This window comes from Anthonomus grandis, chromosome 2 (genome assembly GCF_022605725.1).
Source record: "Anthonomus grandis grandis chromosome 2, icAntGran1.3, whole genome shotgun sequence".
NCBI lineage: Eukaryota > Metazoa > Arthropoda > Insecta > Coleoptera > Curculionidae > Anthonomus > Anthonomus grandis.
The window spans coordinates 8,863,091-8,884,647 of NC_065547.1; the positions used below are offsets into that span (position 1 = coordinate 8,863,091).

Sequence of the window (21,557 nt, forward strand, 5' to 3'; positions counted from 1 at the left end):
TGGAGGTCTATTAGTTTTAATCAATGAAAGGCTATATAATTGATTGTAGTGAGATTTAATGGTAATTTGTGCATACAGGGCCAATTTTGAATTACCCTGAACCCACTTATTACACTCCGTCGAGTCTCCCTCCAAGTATCTCCACTGAAAATGTGTAATATCGTTAATTTGTAAGAACTATTTTTGAACGTTAATAAATTTGATGTTGGATAGGTACGGCCGACGGCGGTCACTATTACAGCTTCATCAAGGACCGTACCGCAGGTTCCCGTGACAAATGGTTCCTGTTCAATGACGCCGAAGTAAAACCGTTCGATCCAAACCAAATCGCCGCCGAATGTTTCGGCGGAGAAATGACCAGTAAAACTTACGATAGCGTCACCGATAAGTTTATGGATTTCAGTTTCGAGAAAACTAATAGTGCTTACATGCTGTTTTATGAACGGTAATTTACTTATAACTGTAAATTCAACGGGGATTTTTGATGCGTTTAGGGTTTTTAGGTGTCCACTGACTTCTCCGGATAGCACGGAGAGTTCCTCCACAAATTTGGACAGTATAGAAGCTCGTAGTAATTCTCCTGTACCGACGGCTACTTTTGAACTCAGTAAGGAGTTAGAAGATTGGATTTGGCAGGATAATATGCACTTTATACAGGATAAGAATATATTTGAACACACTTATTTTAAGTAAGTATTCTTGGCATTCAAAGTGTCATTCAAAATTTCCTTAATGTGATTTTTTTTTCTTAGTTTTATGTGGCAAATTTGCGGCTACATTCCTCAAACGATCCTGTCAATAGAACCGAATATAACGGAAAAAGCCGCTCAGCTCTCCACCTCGTTCTTTATAGAAACTTTTATACATGCCAAAGAAAAGGTAAGTGACTATCCTCACATGCAGCTACCACAAAAGTTATGTTGTTAATTAAGGAACATTTCTGATACTTTTTGTTGACAATATTATATATAAATAGTACATCATTTAAACTTCGTCTAATACTTAATCTAACCATACTAAATTCAGTGAGCATACTTTCATAAAAAATCATACAGGGACAGGTATTATGAGTTCTTAAGTATAGATACCCTAAAAACCTCGTTTGCACTTTTTCAATCATATTAATATGCACCAATGACTGTGGTGACCAAATAACAGAGGCATATTCTAAACGGGGTCTAACCAATGTATTGTATAACATTATGATTGATTTTATTTGTTTAAAGTTTGTAGTGTTTCTAATTACAAATCCAAGAACTTTTTATGCTTTATTGACAATATCATAGTGCTGGTTAAATTTAAAGTTTGACTGCATGTACACACCAAGGTCCCTACATTCACTTTTCCTGCTTAGTGACAAATTATTAATCATGTAATTAAACTTGGTACATTCCACTTTTCGTGTAAAACTTAAGACATGACATTTACCAACATTTAATGACATTCTATTGACCTTAAACCACTCAGACACTGAGTCTAAATCACTCTGCAACTCATCACAATCTTTAATAGATGATATAAGTTTAAATAACTTAAAGTCATCTGCAAACATGACGCAGTCAGAATATTCTACAGAATCTGGCAAGTCATTAATAAAAATCGCAAACAGTAATCGACAAAGGTTACTGCCCTGTGGCACTCCAGACACTGCCATGTACTGCACAGATAATTATCTACCCGTCTTAACCCGTTGAATTCTTTTCTTTAGATAGGAAGCTATAAATTTACACGCGGACAGAGAAAAACCGAATTTACCCAGTTTAGTGATCAGCAGACCGTGATCAACCTTATCAAAAGCTTTTTCACAGTCCGTCATGATCACATCTAACTGCTCCTTATTGTCAATAGCCTTAGCTGTTGCCTCTGTCAGACAGTCGAGACTCCCGGCAAGAAACCGTGCTGCTGTAGAGCAAATTTATTTATAAAGGTGTTCAAGATATCTTGGTATAGAATGTTTTCAAAAATTTTTGCAAGAGAATTGAGAACACTAATTGGTCGATAATTGTTAACCAAACATGCATCTCCCGATTTAAATATTGGAGTTACTGTTGCATACTTCAGCATTTCAGGAAATGTATTCGTCATTAGACACAGATTAAAAATTGTTTTTAGTGGAGCACACAAAATATCAGAACATCCCTTATAAATATAGGAAGGTATGTGATCATTACCAGTGGCCTTTTTTGGCTTTAATTTTTTGATACCTGCTTTAATGTCGTCGTCAGATGTAAAGGAAAACATAAAACTGCCGGAACATTCTTCAAATTTAGGCTCCTCAGACTGTTGAAAAACTGACTCAAAATATGCAGCAAATGTGTTAGCAATATCTAGAGCACCACTAACAGAATGACCCTGAAATGAAACCTCTGTCGGAATATTAGGTTTTAAACGTTTAGATCTTATAAGGTCCCAGAAGGTATTTGGGTCAATAAAAACATTGTTTTCGACTGTCTCATGATACAATTGCATTTCTTGTGTAGTTTGATATTTGATTGTGGCCCTCAGGGTTTTAAACTGCTTTTTAACCTCCAAACTAGCATCCCCTTTTTTATTTGTCCGTGGAGTTTACTTTTTAACTTTATGTTTCTTTTTAATTCTGTAGAAAAATAAATTGGATAGCTACTACTTTTGCAAATGTCGCTCCTTACTGTTTTTTCGGTATTGCTTGATCCAAGCATTCATATACCTTTTTGTAAAATAGATCAATACATATGTTTACATCTTTAGTTACTTCAAGATCTGACCAGTCAACATCCTTCAATAAATTATACAACTTATACAAATCACCCCTTGAATAATTCCCTTAAATAAATAATCATAGATATGCTCACTGTGAGGAGAATTTTCTTTTGTTGTGATATAGGCAGAGTCATACTAATGGAGGGATGGTATGAATCCTCCTCTATAATTGGACTATCGCAATGTTTTAAGTCTAAAATGTTCATATTTGACAGTACAAGATCTAGTTGTCTTTGCATTTAGTTATAAACAGAGTTGTGTTGATTAAGATTGTAAAAGTTTAAAAAATTATTTAAAAACTTACTTTTTTCATAGCCTTCCGTTGAATAACGTGGTAAATTGAAATCATCTAAAATTATTACATCTACATTCTTATCTAAAATACACTCAAATTGATTAAAAAATTGGACATATATAAAGTCCAGTGCAACGATATATTAGAATGGTCACCCGTCAAAACACCAGCATTCCACCTGCCAAACAATGTCATCCACCTTCTATTTACATTGTTTGAGAAGTAAAATGCTGGTGTTTTGACGGGTGACCATTCTAATATATCGTTGCACTGGACTTTATCTACATTTACATTAGGTGGGATATAAACAGCACATAAATAAAATAATTTCTTTCTACTTTTAATGTTTACCAGTAAGCACTCGAGATTAGAGCTATTAAGAATATCCATGCTTACATTTTGCATGCTCAAATTCTTCTTCGCAGCCACAAGAACTCCACCTCCTCTTCTGCCATCATTTCGGTCATTTCTGAGTACATGGTACCTGTTATCAAAGAGCTCTGCATTATGAATACCATCCGTCAGCCAGGTCTCAGTCAGGATGATCAGATCATATTCCTCTGTCAAAATACTGGTGTAAAGTTCACTAACCCTTGTTCTGAGTCCTCGAACATTCTGATAATAGACCCGCAATGAAGTTGTTATTTTCGTTGGTGTTGACGTTTCATTTAAGGATCTTCCTTGGTTGGTCGCATCCTTCTCTTCATAAAAAACTTGGATACTATAGCCCCACTCGGCCAAACCTCTCTCCTCCATGCATTCTTGAAGTCGTCTTGTTTGAATGTCACCTTCATCGATGTATAAAATTTCTGGGTGTTTTGATATGTGCTCTTCACATTTGACTCCTGCAAAATTTGGTTGTAGAAAGGACTGCAGTTCTTCTGGCTTTGTACTTGGAGCCAATCTGGTTATAATATATGAAGAGACACAAACTTTGGCACTGCAAGAATCTGACTATTAGCATCATCATTCTGTCCCACAACAAATCGGCGTGATCGCCTAGGTTTGGCTGTTTGCCACTCCACACTCGCTGACTTGGTTTCTCGGCTGCCAAGTCGCTGTATTTCGTGCAACTTTAAAAAGAAGTTGATAAAATGTATTTTATTACCACTCATTTTTGCTTACTATTCGCCTATACATCAAACGATTTTGTTTTTTTTTGGTTTAGTTAGATAGCAAATTGTATGATGCCCTTTAAAATGATGTATCATACTAAGGGTAGCCATTTGAAATACAGAAGTTTGAGGTCGATAAAATATTCATTATTCTCAGACATTTAATTTTTTGAATAGACAGTGCCTGTAAATTTAAATTGACATGTTTTTTTTTTTATATTTTTAAGAAGGTATTAAGGGTGATCCATTTTATAATAAAAGCACTGTATATGCAGAAATTGCTAATGAACCGGAATAACGGAGCTATCTCTGTTGAAAATGTAGTTCATTCCTATGCAATTCGAGCTCAGAATGCATTAGTACCACGAGGTGCAAAAATTATTGCTTCCCAAAATATTAGAGATAAATTAAATATTAAAAACTTTAAAATCTGCGTTAGAAATTGAATACAGCAGATGTACAGAGAAAGATTTAATAATTGATAAATATTGCATAGCGCGACTAAACTAAAGAATTGCAGATCTCAGAAAGTAATTTATTATAAAAAAAAAAACTAAACAATACATACAGACATGACCCACATCCCGAAAAGAGACATTAAATACTAAACTCGTTAAAATTTAAACTACCTGTAGCTACGCCCCAAGACCAAAAAACAATTGTTATTATTATTCTTTATTTTTATCCACCTTTATTATTATTATTATTATGTATAGGCTTCGTTGTCATAAGTTATCACGTACAAGTAGTATACTACTACTTCCGTGATTATTGTTTATGTGCAGGTAAATTGAATAAAAAAATGTTGTAATATTTTTCCATTGTTGTTAATAAACTCATTTCATTTATTATCCTCAGTACTGGATAAATTAATTATGCTATGCCTGCGTTTATAGTCCCGAGGAAACATTGCCGTTTTGTCTAAAAGAGTGTTTAATATTATCTGGCTCGTATCCAACAACTACTGTTTAAGTACAGCTACAATTAAAAGTCACAAAAACTATTGAGGTATTGCTTGAAAATCATAATCATTTTCAGCCGACGATGGTCCAATGGGTGGAGCTGGTAACGAAACAGTTTAACGCGTGCCAAGAGGCATGCGTGTGGTTCCTAGAGCACATGGCCAAAGACGTCTGGTGGCCGGTACAAGTTTTACTGAAATGCCCGAACCAGATGGTACGCCAGATGTTCCAGAGGCTGTGCATTCATGTGATACAGAGGCTCAAGTATGTTTTATACGTTGGAAGGGATTAATTTATGTCGTCATTGTTTATTTTCTCAGGCAGTCTCACTCTAGTTTGTACTTAAAAATCGATGACGGATACGAGGCGGAGGATCCGCAAAACATCGATGTTACTAAAATAGGCAACTCATCCTGTGTTACTAAGTTTATAAAAACCCTTTTATCCTTGGTAAAACGCCCTCTACAACATTAAACATTTAATTATACTTAGACTGTTTTTAGATGGAGCATGGCGCCAAAGCCCACCTGAAACACTTAACGGAGTATTTCAACTTTTTATACGAATTTAGCAAAATGGGCGAGGAGGAGTCCAAGTTCCTTTTGGGCGTCGGCGCGATTAATTCTATGGTTCATTTCTATTTGGGACAAAAGGCGAACGATTTTGTATGCAAATTAAAAATGTTCCATCAGTGGTTCTTACTGATTAATGTTCTTTAATAGGTGGATGTTAGTGAGGGCGAGGAAGACGACGAAATGGTACCGATGCCAGTAGAAAAATATAAGCCGGCCAGTTTGGATAAAATGATCACTCTTATTGCCTCGCTCGTGGAGAAAAGTAGAGATTCTAGTATGAAATTGCAATTGAGTGATAAGGATTATAATGCTGTGGCAGGAGGAAAGGTAAGATTATTAAAAATTCATAAAGAATTATTCAGCTTCAAAATCAAAACGAGTTATAAATCTAGTCCTTAAATCTATTCCAGGGCTTTCCATTTTTATACCAACAAATCAAAGACAACATCAACCTGCAGCAAACGAGAAACTTAATCCACTCTCTCTGTAAAACCAACAATCAGCTGGCTCAAGGCATCATTTGCATGATTTCCCAAGCAATCACCAGACATTCAGAGGTAAATCATATTCACCTACTAAAAGGCATATTTTATTTAATAGCAAAAAGTTGGGAAGGCAAATAAAAAGGGATTTCTATATGTTAGGAAACGTTTTCATAATTTATTTGATCTTTTGCAGAGTTCCGAATACACGAATGTATGTATTAAAGGCACGAAATATGTAGATATACTGGGTTGTGTTTTCATAACGGCTAAATTCATTAACAAAGGGGGAAAGGAGGGTATTTTTGTTTTTGAAAAAATCCTCGGACACGCCGATTTTTTTTTTTTGATGCAATATTTTGACATCAAATGTAAATATACAAGGCACCGCAAAAAGTGTGACAGAATTTTTTTTCCTAAATGGAACCTCATATACCGTGTGTTAAAAAAGTTCCGGTCCGCCTTAATAATAATATAATTCGTAAACGCACCTTTTATCAAAAAGTCTACCAAATAAAAAATATAGATCTCTTTCAGATCTAAATTAGGAACATAACTTTTCATATACAGGCAACACTACAACATTAGTAGAAACCAAAGTTTTCTTAAATGAATTGGCATATTTTTTATGCATTTTCCGATTCTACGCAAACTTTTAATACAACTTCACGTAACATATGCTATACCTAACTTTAACAGATGAAAAGATACATTAGTTTAAAAAATTATTGTGTAAAATCAGACATAACCTCCAACCTCCAAATGTAAAATGTTTGGAGGTTGGAAGTTATGTCTGAACCTTGTGTTTACAAAAATTTTGCCCCATTATTTTTGGGAGTTTTTTAATCAAACTTTAACTAAAAAAGTATGTAATCAGTAGTATTTTGTATCCTGCATCAGCACAAGTACTAGTGTACAGGATCTATAAGTATTTTTGGAGTTTTGTGAAAGTGTGGTTAGGAAGGCGAAAACATGGTCAATTTATGCAACACTTGCAATAAATCCATACCAGACGGATCTAAAATAGTGGTTTGTGACAGCTGCCACATAGTTATGCACAACACGGAAGGGTGCACTGGGTTAAATGCATCAGAGCTAAGGGCTATTGTCATTCAGAAACGAACTATGATGTATTTCTGTAAACCATGCAGAGAAGCATTTGAAAGCGCCCCAGCCCTTTTAAGACAAGTGGGAGAGCTAAAGAAAGAAATTGAGGTTATAAAAAGGGAGCTGGAATCAGTAAAAAATCAGAAGTGTAAAATTTATTAATTTATGGTGCAAATGAGTCTAATCGAACCGATTTAACTGATAGAATCGAAGATGACAAGAAAGCGTTACAAGATGTCTTTTAAGCTGATGAAGGTAGATCAAGGACTCGATAAAGTTGAAAAAGTTCCTAGAATTGGCACTAAAAAGCCAGGCTCATGCAGGCCATTAAAAGTGGTCTGTACTGAACAGGCTTTTGTTAAAGAGGTATTAAAAGTTAAGAAAAAATTGTCGGGGACTAAGTACAATATTAATCTAGACCAGACGATGATGCAGAGACCAGTTTAGGAAGGTAAAAACTGAGCTGCAAGAGAGGAATGCCGAAGAAAATGATAGTTACATCATTAGGTACATTAATGGATGTCCCAAGGTTGTAAGGAAAGACAGCCTGAGAGATAACACACGTAACACGAGAAAAAACTAGCCAATACCCCATTACAAATGTATTACCAGAATGTGGGAGGGCTTCGTGCCAAAATTGCTGAGTTGAACTTAATGTTGGATTGTTCAAGTTATGATATTATTGTTATTACGGAGAGTTGGTTGAATGAGGGCATTTTTTCGGAAGAACTTAGTTGCTGTAATTACAGTATATTTCGTGCTGATAGAAATGTGCAGATTACATCAAAGAGTAGAGGTGGTGGAGTGCTAATACTGGTAAAAAATCACATACAAGCTTTAATCATTAAAAAGACAGAATCTCACTTTGAACAGCTGTTTTTGTTATGTAAATGTTCAGGATCAAGTTTTGTAGTTGGCGGTGTATATATTTCCCCAGGGTCCTCTGATGATATCTATAGTAATCACTGCATCACAATTGAAGAAATCTGTTCTATGTATCCTAGCATTAAGTTTTACATGATAGGTGACTTCAATTTGCCAAGGGTACATTGGTCAAATGCTCATAATGGGGTCCAAGTAGACTGTCCAACAAATTCACCAGCCGTGTTTCTAGCACAAATATATGGTTTTTTTAATATGTACCAAATGATTGATATACCAAATAGCAGGGATGTGTTCCTGGATCTTCTGTTTACCAGCGATAGCGCCATGAAATGTTTTAAGTCTCCAGATCCACTTTTTTGTGACTCAATTCATCATATTTCTTATACCTGTAATTTTAGAGTAGACAACAATGTAATGTTGGATTCACTTAAAGTTGAGGAATTTTATTTGATTTTAAAAATGGGAACTATCATATCAGGGTTTAAATGATTATTTTTTTTCTATAAATTGGGATACTATTTTTAATGATAGCGATATTAACATTATGGTGTCAGAGTTCTATAACATTTTAAATTTTGGTATACAACGTTTTGTGCCTCAAAAAAATATAAGACATCTAGCTTTCCTCCATATTTTTCTACCGAATTAAGAAGATTGGTATTTCTCAAAAAAAGTAAGCATAAAAAATACCAACTATCCCATGATGAAAGAGATTATCATGAATTTACCGTTCTGAGAGCTCAGTGTAAAAGGTTAAGTCAAGAGTGCTACAGAAATTATCTTGCTACTTTGAATGAGAACCTGACTAGTAATCCGAAAAATTTTTGTAAGTTCGTTAATAAGAAAAGAGCATCTAACATTGTACCAAGGAAAATGTTTTTAGATAATAGTGTTGCAACTGATGGTCAGCAGATTGTTGATTTATTCGCTACTCACTTTTATGCAGTCTATTCAAATGCAAACACAACCCCACCTGAAAAGTCTTTTAGCCAAATTAATATTGACTGTCCTGGCATAAGTCTGGCTGAGGTGTTTGATAAGCTGGGGGCTTTGCCTAATAAGTTAATGATTGGTCCAGATGGAATCCCCAATATTCTTTTAAAAAACTGTCGATATTCACTATCACAGCCACTATGTAAACTTTTTAACTTATCTCTTATTTCTGGAACATTTCCAGACATATGGAAAGAAGGTTATATTTCTCCTTTTTTTAAATCATAGTGTCATCCATCCCAAATTTTTGACAGCCTTATGTTTGCCCATTTAAATTGGCAATGTAGAGAAATTATTGTTGAGGAACAGCATGGGTATTAAATTGATGCTGTATATACAGACTTCTCCAAGTCGTTTGACAAAGTAAATCATTTGTTATTAATTGGAAAATTGAGAAATATAGGTTTTTCTGATAGATTGCTAAAATGGTTGCTTAGCTTTCTTAGTGATAGAAAGCAAGTGATTAAACTTGGTAATTTTATATCTAAGGTGATTGAAGTTTGTTCTGGAGTGCCACAAGGCGGACACTGCTCTCCTTTACTATTTAGTTTGTTTGTTAATGTCCTTAGGGATGTCTTGGAGTATTGTGAATTTTTAATGTTTGCTGATGACCTCAAACTTTTCTTGGTTATTATGAATGAACTTGATATCAGCCTCTTACAGAAAGATCTTGATAGCCTTTCTCTGTAGTGCCAAAATAATTTGTTAGATTTGAATATTAATAAATGCTTCCAAATTTCATTTCATAGGAAAAAAAGTAGGATACCATCATTTTACACAATTAACGGCCAGAAACTTCAATTAAAGGATGTTGCTAAGGATTTAGGAATACTGTTTGACACGAAATTAAACTTCTGCAATCATATAGACCAAATAGTAGTAAAAGCTAATAGAATGTTGGGTTTTACGCTTAGAAATTGTAAGGGGTTATCATTGCAAGCTGTCAAATCTGTATATGTGGGATTGGTACGATCACATCTTGAGTATGGCTCAATTATCTGGACTCCCCAGTATAATGTCTATAAGTCATTACTGGAGAGTGTGCAAAACAAATTTTTAAGATATTATAACTACATGTTTAATTTAGATCTTATTGCTAATCATGATTATTCCCAAATATTGAATTATGTTAAAGTTTTGTCTTTGGATAAAAGAAGAACAATGTTTGACATCTGTTTTATCTATAAGTTGTTGAATGGTATTACATCCTGTCCGGATTTACTTTCCCAAGTTAAATTTTCTATTCCTCAGAGAACACTTAGACAAAATAATTTATTTCATATTGGGTTCCATAGAACCAATTATGGTAAAAACTCTTTTTTTGAGAGATCTCTAGATTTTTTGGATCGGGAGGAGAGGCTAGATGTTTTTAGCAATTTATATGGGTCTTTTGAGGGTAGTTTAATGAAAATTTTGAATACTTAGTATTGTTCAATTAATATTTTTAATTAATATGTTGTTTGATGGGTAAACCAAGTGAGAATTTATGTTCCTAATCTATTAGTTAACACAAAGATATTTTTTTTTGTTTATTTACTTTAGAGTCTTTTTTTTTAGTTAAGTACTTTAACTCTTAATAGTTTAAGTAAGGATTATTAATTATTGACATAACTGTATGTTATAATTTATTTTTTTTGTAATGGGGATTTCCCGTTTAATGAATAAAAAAAAAATCCATTATAAATAAATAATATAAATATCCTTGACCAATGCCAGAATATTACCTTTAACTTAATTTCTACATTTGATTTGTTTAACTTAAAGCAAAAAATTAATGAACCAACTCGAATAAGTAATAATAGTGCTACATTGATCGATTTACTTTTTGTTAATTTCTCTATCTTTGAAACTAGAGTAATTGATTTTACTGGTTCTGATCATAATTTAATATATTGCAAGTTTGCTTTTAAAAAACCTAAAGGAATTCCACAAAAAAAAATATTCGCAATATAAAAAATATTTATTTGCAGAACTTTACTCGAGATTTGGACCTTCTTCCTTGGTAACAATATAAGAGAGGGTATAACAGATCGATTTACTTTTGCTACTATTACAGAGTATGATGTAATTTCCATTATTCTAAAACTTAAAACTAAGTCTGTTGGCTCAGACCAACTGAACATCGATATTATTTTATTGTTTTGCCCTAAAATAATACCCTATATCACACATATTATTAATTGTAGCATCTTAAATTCCTTTTTTCCCACAGAATGGAAACACGCATTTGTTGTACCAATTCCGAAAAACTCATCTTCTGTAGAATTTAAAGATTTTCGGTCAATTAGTATATTACTCACATTCTCAAAAGTTTTGGAAAAGTTTTTGAATTTTGGAGTCTCAAATACGTAGTCACCTTCAAAATTTTGCGATATTACCTGCAAAACAATCTGGCTTCCGATCAGGCTTTTCATGCGCCACAGCAATGGCCGTAGTGACGGCCGACATACTAAGATCCTTAGATCAAAGCAAAGCTTCTATTCTTGTACTGCTGGACTATATGAAGGCATTTGATCTTATCAATCATAAAATTTTAGTTTCTATTCTTAATTTTTTTGGTGTTTCCGACAATTCATGTAATCTAATTTTCTCGTATCTTTCAGGTAGAACACAGCAAGTCAAACTTAATAATAGCCTTTCTTTATCACTTCCGGTTGAGCAAAGCGTTCCTTAGGGTAGTATTTTAGGACCCCTTTTATATACTTTTATTTATTGCAAGCTTTTACTCTTGTCTAAATTTTTGTGATTATCACTTATACGCAACTCTATAATTCTTTTAAAAAATCTGAGTATGCTAAATTAAAAATCTTAATTCAGATTTACAAAATATTTATTTAAAATCTAAGGAGCATGCTCTAAAAATGAATCCTATGAAGTTAGCTTTTTTGATCTTTGGTGAGGAGTATCTTTCATATAGTAACCATAGTATATCTATTGGTGGCAATACGCAAAATTGCAAAAGTTTAGGTATTTTATTAGATAAAAAGCTGAGATTCAAAGATCACATTTCATTATTATTAAAGAAAGCCTATGGATCATTAAAAATTATTTATGGACAAAGACATTGCTTAAGTAAAAAAATAAAAACCATGCTTTGTAAGTCTCTAGTCTTATCTCATTTTAATTTTTGTAGCCCAATCTTTAGCCCATGTTTAGATTATGCCTTATCGAAACAGAGTACAAAAGGTTCAGAACAGCTGCCTTAGGTTAATCTTTAAAATTTCTTGTCCAAACCCGATTTCACATATGCTTACAGAAATTAGGTGGCTAAATATGCAGAACAGGTTTATTCTACAAAAAAATGCTTCTTCTATAAAATCCTAAAGGAGAAAATTCCAGAGTATCTTTTTGATAGACTAACATTTCGAACCGACATTCACAATTTAAATTTAAGACATAGAAACACCATAACACCAAGACATAGGAAAGAATTATTTAAAAGGTCTTTTTCTTACAATGTGGCTGTGGCTATAGTTAATGTTGTCGACTATTCGTTTTCCTTTGATTGGTATAGGAAAAGCACGTGGAATATATTGTTTTCAAGTCAGACTCAGCGAGTATGATCTACATGGTATTAACATTTTAAGTTTATTGAGTACAATTTTTATTGTTATTATTTTTTTTTGTTAATATTTAATATGTTTTATTTTATTTCATTTTAAGAAATGGTCGCGAATGAAACTATTTTAATTATTTCTGTTTTTATCTTTGTTTTGTTCTGTTCTCGATCTATATAAATAAATTTTGTTTTTGTCTTTAAGTAACAACGTTTTAAACCTATATATATGTATTATTTTGGCGTGCTACTTATAATAGTTATTTTATTTTGTCTCGATTTTTTTTTCTAGTTTAATAGGATATTGGGGAAGAATTGGCACTTAGTTGCCTACCAGTACTCCTTTATTTACCAGATATTATTTTAGGATTATTGTGATATACAGTATTAGCCATAATTTAAAATTTTTCCAATGTTTTAAATTTATATTTTATTTTTGTACATCCAACATATTTATAAGTAAACAAAAAAGCATACCAGAATTTCAACCTTATCTTGTTTCAGACAATAAGAAATACTTTAATTTTTTGTGCTGAACAAAATGCTTGAACTTTTTATAAAAGATGTATTTTACATGCAGTCTTTGACACACCAGGGTGTGTTTACAATCAGGGTGTTAGGCAGCGTAATATTGCTCAAAGACTAAACGTTCCTAAGAACACCGTGTCACGGATAATTAAGAAATATCGTATATTTGGAAATGTGGTACCAGGTACTGGAAGACCTAAAGCCACGACTGCCCGTGTAGATAGGCGAATTTTAAATATTTCCCAGATTGACCCATTTTTGTCATCCTCCAAAATTTTACAAAAATTAAATGAAGGTGAGCCTTCCAATATCTCTGCAAGAACGGTAAGAAGGCGATTGTGTTCTGGTGGACTTAACAGCTACAGACCTGTTAGAAAACCTTTGCTGCGGAAGAAAAATGTCAAGTTACGCCTACAATTTGCAATGGATCATCTTAACTAAACTGTACAAGATTGGAAAAAAGTGCTATTCAGTGACGAATATAAGTTCAATCTGTTTTCCAATGATGGAATACTTCATGCAAGACGACCGAAAGGTGAAAGACTCAAGAAAAAGTTTATCCGACCTACGGTTAAACATGGAGGTGGTAATGTGATAGTATGGGGAGGCTTTTCTTGGTATGGTACTGGGCCAATACATAAAATTGTGGGGAAAATGGATCGATTTATGTATCGGGATATTTTGCGAAATATAATGGAGCCTTACACATTTGAGTCTATGCCAGTAAATTTTGTATTCCAGCATGATAACGATCCAAAACATTCGTCAAAATTGGTAAAAGAATGGTTGGACCAAGAAAAGATCACAGTTTTAAAGTGGCCGGCCCAGAGTTCAGACTTAAACCTAATTGAAAATTTATGGGAACATCTGGATCGCAAAATTCGGGCATCTGGAACAGTCAAAAATGCTGATGAACTATTTCATAAGCTTATTGAACCCTGGACTCACATTGACAGACAAATAATTGAAAATTTGATTGAATCGATGCCTAGAAGAATGCAGGCAGTAATTAATGCTAAGGGTTACCATACCAAATATTAATTATAATATTATGGTTTCAATAAGTTATGTTTTATGTCGTTTTTGAATAAAAATCATTTAGTTCCAAGTATTTTGTCCAGCTTTTTTTTTAATTTTTATTTCGAACTGCTACTGGTGCTGAATTTTTGTCAACATTTAAATTAATTAACACTAGTTTTTCATGTACAACAACTTTATAAAAGAAAATAAAATGTTAATTAAAAGGCACACAAAATATAATAAATTTTCAAAAGTTCCAACTATTATGGCCAATACTGTATATGTTTTTTTATTGTAAGCTGGTAAATAAAAACTGTTTATTATTATTATTATTATTATTATTATTATTATTATTAATAATAATAATAATAAAACATGCAAATACTAAACCATACAATATAAAAAAACGATACAAAAAAAAACTATTTAAACAATAAACCCATTTAATTAAATGTTGAAAATGGCCCCTCTGAACGGTTTGACAATGTGCCAAATTGTAGTGAAAGGCATTTGCTAAGTTTTCTAAGATGTCACATTCACATTCTCCTCTAATTCTGATTATAATACGTTCATATTTTCCGACTTTGTCGCATAAACTTTATTTTGTAAATGCCCTCAGAGAAAGTAGTCTAGTGGTGTAAGATCAGGGTTTCTTGCTGGCCATTCGATTTCACCTTATCTGCCAATCTAACGATTCGGAAAAGTACTATGTAAGAATCTTCTTAAATTAACTCCAAAATGAGGAGGGGGTGTCATCTTGTTGAAACCATATTTGATGAAAATTAGCATTAGTATGTCTTCTTATTTGGGTGGCATTTCAATTATCCTCAATAGCACAGTGAATCGACCTAATTGCAAATATTGCTGCAGTACAGTAGCCCTTTTATAGACAAGAATGTGCCACATATTAAATTCTTGTATAAAATGTAATAAATTCTTAAAATGTTTAATGTAGCATTGGCTATATTAAAGGCTTTAGAATATGTAAACAATGCCAATATTCTCTTTAATATTTTAAATCTGTCGGACTCTAGATCAGTCATACAAACCCTAGGTAATGGACATAACTTAAATCATCCAATAATTTTCAAAATTAGAACTGTTCTGGTAAATCTTAGCCTATATAACAAAAAAATAGTCTTTGTTTAGATAAAAGCTCACTTAGGAATATTGGGTGATGAGTTAGTAGGTAAGGAAGCAAAGAAAGCCATTTCTTGCAACAACTTTATACCTAAAGTACACTACAGGACTACAGGGACACAAAAAATTTCTATACTATGCTGGACATAAACACTTTAGTCCTTATCCATAATTTTCCAAGATACTTGTCAATATCCTATTTTAGGTTTTTGCTAGGATACGGTAATTTCAATCAATACCTATATAAAATAAACATGAAAGAAACAGAAATTTGCGATTGTGATAATCAGTAAATTGATGATCTGAATCATAGACTTTTTGCTTGTAAAAACAATTCTCAAGCCATTCAATTTTTAAAGCTATGTAAAAATAGAATATAATTCACATAAAAACTAGACTTGCAATAATGAATAGTAAAATTATAATAGTATACTATGGTAGTTTAGGATAAGATAGATAAAATTAGACATAGGATGTAAAATATAATCTAGTTAAAGACACTCCCTATGTTTTTCCTAGTGTTATTTTCCTACCTATCCGAGTCACCCTGTATTGTCTTAAATTAAAACAATGCCTTGGACTCCAAGGCGAGAAGCGAGTGACGCTGTCTAAAATTTTTAAAAGTCAATGTCCTATTCTTTCCTGTTAGGTAGTAGATATATAAAAATAAATAAAAAATGAGTATTATAAGCACAGATATTAAAATAATTGATTTAAGCAGATATCTATATTATAGAGAGTTAGATGTAAGTTTTTAGATAATTAAGTGAACCAATGAGTCTTTCTAATTTGTTTGAGACACAGGTGTATAGGTGGCTGTGAGATAAGAGCCATCATATAACATGAATACCGTTGTTCCACTTCGTCGCCGTCATATGAAAAGTCCAAAAAGGTAAATTTTACAGGAGAAAAAACGTTTTAAAATTTTATATTTTTGGCTATAAACACTTTGATACTTTTATTGGGTGGTTAAGATTTTCTCCTGTTGTGTGGTAATAAATAATAATATTTTTTTTAATTTTTAATGGTACTATCGGAGTTAGGCAAATTTCACATGTTATTTTGTCATTTTGATTGGAGTTACGCAGCTTACACTATTTATTTTGTGTTCCTATCTTTATACTATTTTTATTGTAAATGTTAATCGAAACTTAATTAGATTAAATTAAATAGTGTTTTTTTATAGTAAATGATATTTACATAAAAAATATAGTAAATAAAATTTAAAAAAAAAACTGAAAAAGGAATACAAAAACACGACTTAAATTTATAAAATATTTATTTAACAAATAAAAACCCTATTTTCAGAAGATAAGTGGGTACCTAATCCTAATACATATAAATACGCAGAAAAACTTAAACTATATTAGCTTTATTCGTGTTTAAGTGAGTCGTAAAATGAATGACAGTCTTGCTCTATTGTTACCTTTAATTCTTGAAGGTGCTCAAACTTGGTCTTTTTAATTTTTAACTTATTTTGGTATAAACTTAGAATATCTTCCATGGGGATACATTGTACATTATTTTGATTTAATCTGACCGATAATGTTTCAAAATTATGAGTATGTCGCAGCTTAAATTCAATTGACCCTTCAGGGCTATATTTTAATGCTCTAATATCGCGAACTTCGGGATCCCCTTTTTTGTGACCAGGGCGGAGTTTGCTAATGAACTTTAGACCAGAGAAATCTTTAAAATAATCATGGTGCAAATATTGCACCTCGTAAGGTTTTGGTAATTTTCTCGCAGATTTTGCATAAAAAACATAGTCTGCAGGTACGTTTATAATCCTACCAGATAATTTTCTTTCAATAGATGAGTGCGTAGAATCACACTCCATTTGTGTATGACCTTTCTCTAAATATTTCTGAATGATGCAGACATCATTCTGAACTGCAAGATTTAAAAGTGCATTAGCCAAAATAACGTTGCGATTCTCTGCACCGCATCCATCACTATAAAGAATTATGTTTTTTTAATTATTTGCATCAAGAGAAGGACAAACCTTTGTATTTAAAAAATTGCAAATAATTGAAGCAAAACAATTTGCTTTGATCTCACCTTCCCCTTCATGCCATATAAAGCAAAATCCGTCCTTTGAATGCAAGTCAAAAATAGTAAAGTTATGAACAATTAACTTTGTTCTATAATATAAAGCAGAAACATTCGACTTGGGGCTGAGTAACACTGATTGCAGATCCATTGTAAAAACCCTATCACACGATCCTTTGTCCTTTTCTTTTTCAGCGCGGGCTTCTTCCTTTTTCGTAATATGCAGGTTATGGATTTCATCAGAAGTGTTCTTTGTTTCATAACTTACACCTACATCACACTGATCCTTCTTCGGAGAAAACAGGGATAATTTCATTTCCTCAAATATATATTTGAACAATGTCATACTGGCAGGCTGAATGTTCTTATCTTTACACCAAAAGTCCTTGTATGTATTATAAAGCTCCGATTTGTTTTTCCATTGAGGTTGCAAATAAAATTTGTCACTTGATTTGCGACAATAATGTCTCTGACTCTAATTTGGGTAGTGATTCTAAAAATTGTTTAATTGACAATTTCTTCTCAATACTTCTTCTGAGAAGTTCAGTAGATTCTTCAGCATCTTTTTTTGGTTTTGTATCTTTCCGAACCCAAGAAGTAATAGTTCTTAGAGATATTCCTAAGGTATTACAGAACATGGTTTTACAAACTCTAACTCTGTCGTTACTTGGTTTTGTATTCAAAAAATAACTGCAGGATGTACTTCTTCGGCTTTCATTTTCATTTTTTCTGTTTCTTGCTCTTTTCGTCTCTGTTGCGGTTGTTCTTCCTAATACGTAAACTTGTCCTAATACGTAAATTTCTCTCCACGAAAAATTCCAGAATTTTTTAAATATGCCGTTTTGTTCCTCTTCTTTAATTTTATAGCATTCAAAACCATTTTTTCGTCCTTTTGAGCAGGTACAACGGTCTTTAATTTTTCTTCCACTTTTATTCACCACAAATTTATTTTTTCTTTTCGCCCCAAATACTTTTCTCTACTACTATTGATGCTACTACCTTCACTTTCTGATGTGACTTAATCATTTTGGAAATTTTCTTCGGGCCCAATTTCAGATTCAACCAATTCCTGATCTGAACTTTCAATATCAATATTTTCTTGTCCTTGATCCGATTGTAAATTTAAAATATTACTATAATAATTGTTATTACCACTTGAAGATTCATTTTCAGAATGTTCCGCTCCTTGTTTTTTGATTAACGTTACGTTATTTAAGCAATCTATGTCTATTAGTGCATCCAAATCTTCGGTGGTATTAAGATTTATAAGTTTCGTAACAAAATCTTCAATAGATAGATTGGGATCAATATTCTCATCATTTATGGCTACTTTAGCTTGAAAGCACTCGTTTTCTAAATTCTTTATGGCAAGGGATAGTTCGGCATTATCGTGGTTTTTAGCATTATCAAACTCGACGTTTTCAGGCTCATCACTTACGCTACTAGAATTTTTGGCTTGACTTTCGTTAAGAACTTTGCTTAAAATTTTAAAGCTTGAAGTTCGATTCATTCTAAAAAAGATAAAAAACCTTATGAAATTCTAATGCAGTTATAGTCAGTCTTTAGTTAATACAGAGAAGTTGTGTACTAATTTATAAACACGGATAAGTCCCAGTATCGCTGCTAAAACAGTTAAATGATTTTGTGTTGAATTACTGTTCTAAAATAGTTAAACCATAATTTTACAACCAAATAAACCCTTTCTTGTAATTTTAACCCAATTTTTAACAGTACCTACTAAATCACAATTTTAATTTTTATAGACAAGCTTAAGATCTTATTAATCATTAATATTAAACCCAAAGCTTAAAAAGCAAATTAAATTATTAATATACATCAATAGCATAGATAGAATAATTACAATGACAATGATTTAAGTTTTGATATTAATTCAATTTTTAAGTAAATCTAATAGTTTAGGACTTTTACGATAAGAGCTATAATAATTTATTGCATGAAATATGCGTAACTCCAATTTAATTTAATATGAAAAATGTCTAACTCCTCGCAAAAGTATACAGCATAAAACTAATAAGTTAACATATGATAAAACTGAATTTAAATATTATTTTACATTTTTGTACTTACCTAAATTCTGTAGGAAAACAGTTTATTAATTATTTCTTAAAATGATTAAGTAATTTAAAAACAAACTGCGGAAACAACAAACACTGCAATCCACACGTCGATATAGTACGAAACGCACGGACTTCACGGACGCAAAATTCAAACTAAAATAAAAACCGCTGGACTTAGGCACATTTCATTTGCTGTGGCGGCTCCATCTATGAACGAAAACCCAATGTAATTGTTAAATAAATAAAATATTGTAATGTAATATATATATATATATATATATATATATATATATATATATATATATACCAAATATATATATATATATATATATATATATATATATATATATATATATATATATATATTTGGTAGTAGTGGCAAGTAACAATCATCTTGACCAACTTGAAAACACTCAAAAATAATGTATGATAAAAATTATCTCTATCCCACTTACCAACTTTTTGATGAGCGTAAACCCTTTGATTTTAGGCAAATCTTTTATTTTGCAGTTCTTGAAAAATAATATTTTTCTGAAAAAGATAAAGCTAACGACATCAGAAAAACACGTGAAAAAAGTGAATTTATTCTAAATAATTCTGTCAGTTGAAATTAAAAAAGTCTTATACTAATTCCTTAATTCCTGTATTTATTCTTTTTTATCTGCCTTTGTACTTATTGAGAATTGTATTGTTTTGAATAAATATTTTTAATTGAATTGAATTGTACTAACTCAAATCCAAATTGAACGTAGAAAAAACTGCTGAGTGGCACCGCGTCAGGTGAATGCCCCTCTACCCAAGAAAGGTTAACCTCATGCACCCAAGAAAGAAATTTGCCAGGCGTGTATATTATATCGTTCGTAATTTTGTAGATATAAACCAAATAGTGTAATGGGATTTTTAGTCCCGAGGATTCGTAGGTCAAAGAAACCACTAATGTCGGGAAATCTCAGTTTATTCACCTCAGTTACGGGTTTAGTTTTAACACCTTTTAATAATAAAATAGATCATATAAATTGCTAGCCAAGAAACAGCGCAGTTGTCACCTTACCTTTTAATAATAAAAGCACTGACCCGATTAAAACCTTTTAACGGAATCACTTTTAACGGAGTCAAAGGCGCCACACTTCTTTATTAAATGGTGATAAACGAAGTAATAATCATAAGAATAGTCCGAGCAGAAATATAGGCTTTAAAGAATGTCATACATTTCCACAAGTAAAGAAAATATTTAAGACGCCCGATATTCTAATAGAACAAACTATAGCAAAGGTAGAGGTCGCTCCGCTACAATAATTTAATGCAAATTAAATTGTAGTAAATGCAGTGGCCCATAATCCATTTTATTTGCCGTCCCATTTTTCAACATGTTCCCTAATGTATATAAAGTAAGAGCGCTATTACGTAATAGAACGTATAAGTTATATTAATGGCGCGTATTGCTTTAACCACCCCTTAGATTAACTTTCAGGGTTGCCAACCGTTCTTTAAAATCTTGACCCTGCTGACCGAGAACAATAATCAGAGCAACTCGAGCGGCTCGAATCAGCCCTGTTTCACTCAGTTGGTGTTGCAAAAGGTGTGGGAGGCGGCGGAATGTTGCCCTCATTCCGCGTTGGATTGGTTGGCTTTGCAAGTCACTAGGAACCGTTTGGTGCACTCTTGGGTACTGAGCTCGATGGATTCATGGCTGGAACACTTTCTGATCGCCCATAGTAATCAGAGGGTTAGAAACAGTAAGTGATTTTATAATTGGTACAACCTAAAACCGCTTTATTTCCGAGACAGCTGAACTGAACCCTTATGACTATACTTAGGAAAATTACACTAATTTTACGGTTTTTAGCTGCCGGTTATCTTCTAGTCTCTTTGGTGCCAAGCACTCCGTTTAGGCAAGGTTTCAGAGCGTCTCATAGAATTAATAGGGAACCCCAGTTATCTACAGAAGCTCAAGCGGTTCTACATCAGATCTACACTGCCCTTTTAAGGTAAATACCAATAATTTCAATGTGTCGTGTTGTCGCCTACAA

General features: G+C 32.5%; 1 protein-coding gene across 6 annotated transcripts in view; it reads left to right on the forward strand.

Annotated features, from left to right (window-relative positions):
* Positions 1–21,557, forward strand: part of LOC126750701 (ubiquitin carboxyl-terminal hydrolase puf) — a 146,370-nt gene that overhangs the window by 107,137 nt on the left and 17,676 nt on the right. For 4 of the 6 annotated variants that reach the window (XM_050460397.1, XM_050460392.1, XM_050460394.1 and 1 more), the window contains 10 exons: positions 214–445; positions 504–689; positions 753–879; positions 5,188–5,375; positions 5,432–5,561; positions 5,615–5,776; positions 5,834–6,013; positions 6,097–6,243; positions 20,987–21,263; positions 21,374–21,515. In XM_050460397.1, coding sequence (XP_050316354.1) covers positions 214–445; positions 504–689; positions 753–879; positions 5,188–5,375; positions 5,432–5,561; positions 5,615–5,776; positions 5,834–6,013; positions 6,097–6,243; positions 20,987–21,263; positions 21,374–21,515 — 1,771 coding nt within the window. The remainder of the gene's footprint in view (positions 1–213; positions 446–503; positions 690–752; positions 880–5,187; positions 5,376–5,431; positions 5,562–5,614; positions 5,777–5,833; positions 6,014–6,096; positions 6,244–20,986; positions 21,264–21,373; positions 21,516–21,557) is intronic. The other 2 variants (XM_050460393.1, XM_050460395.1) reach the window with 1 other exon arrangement.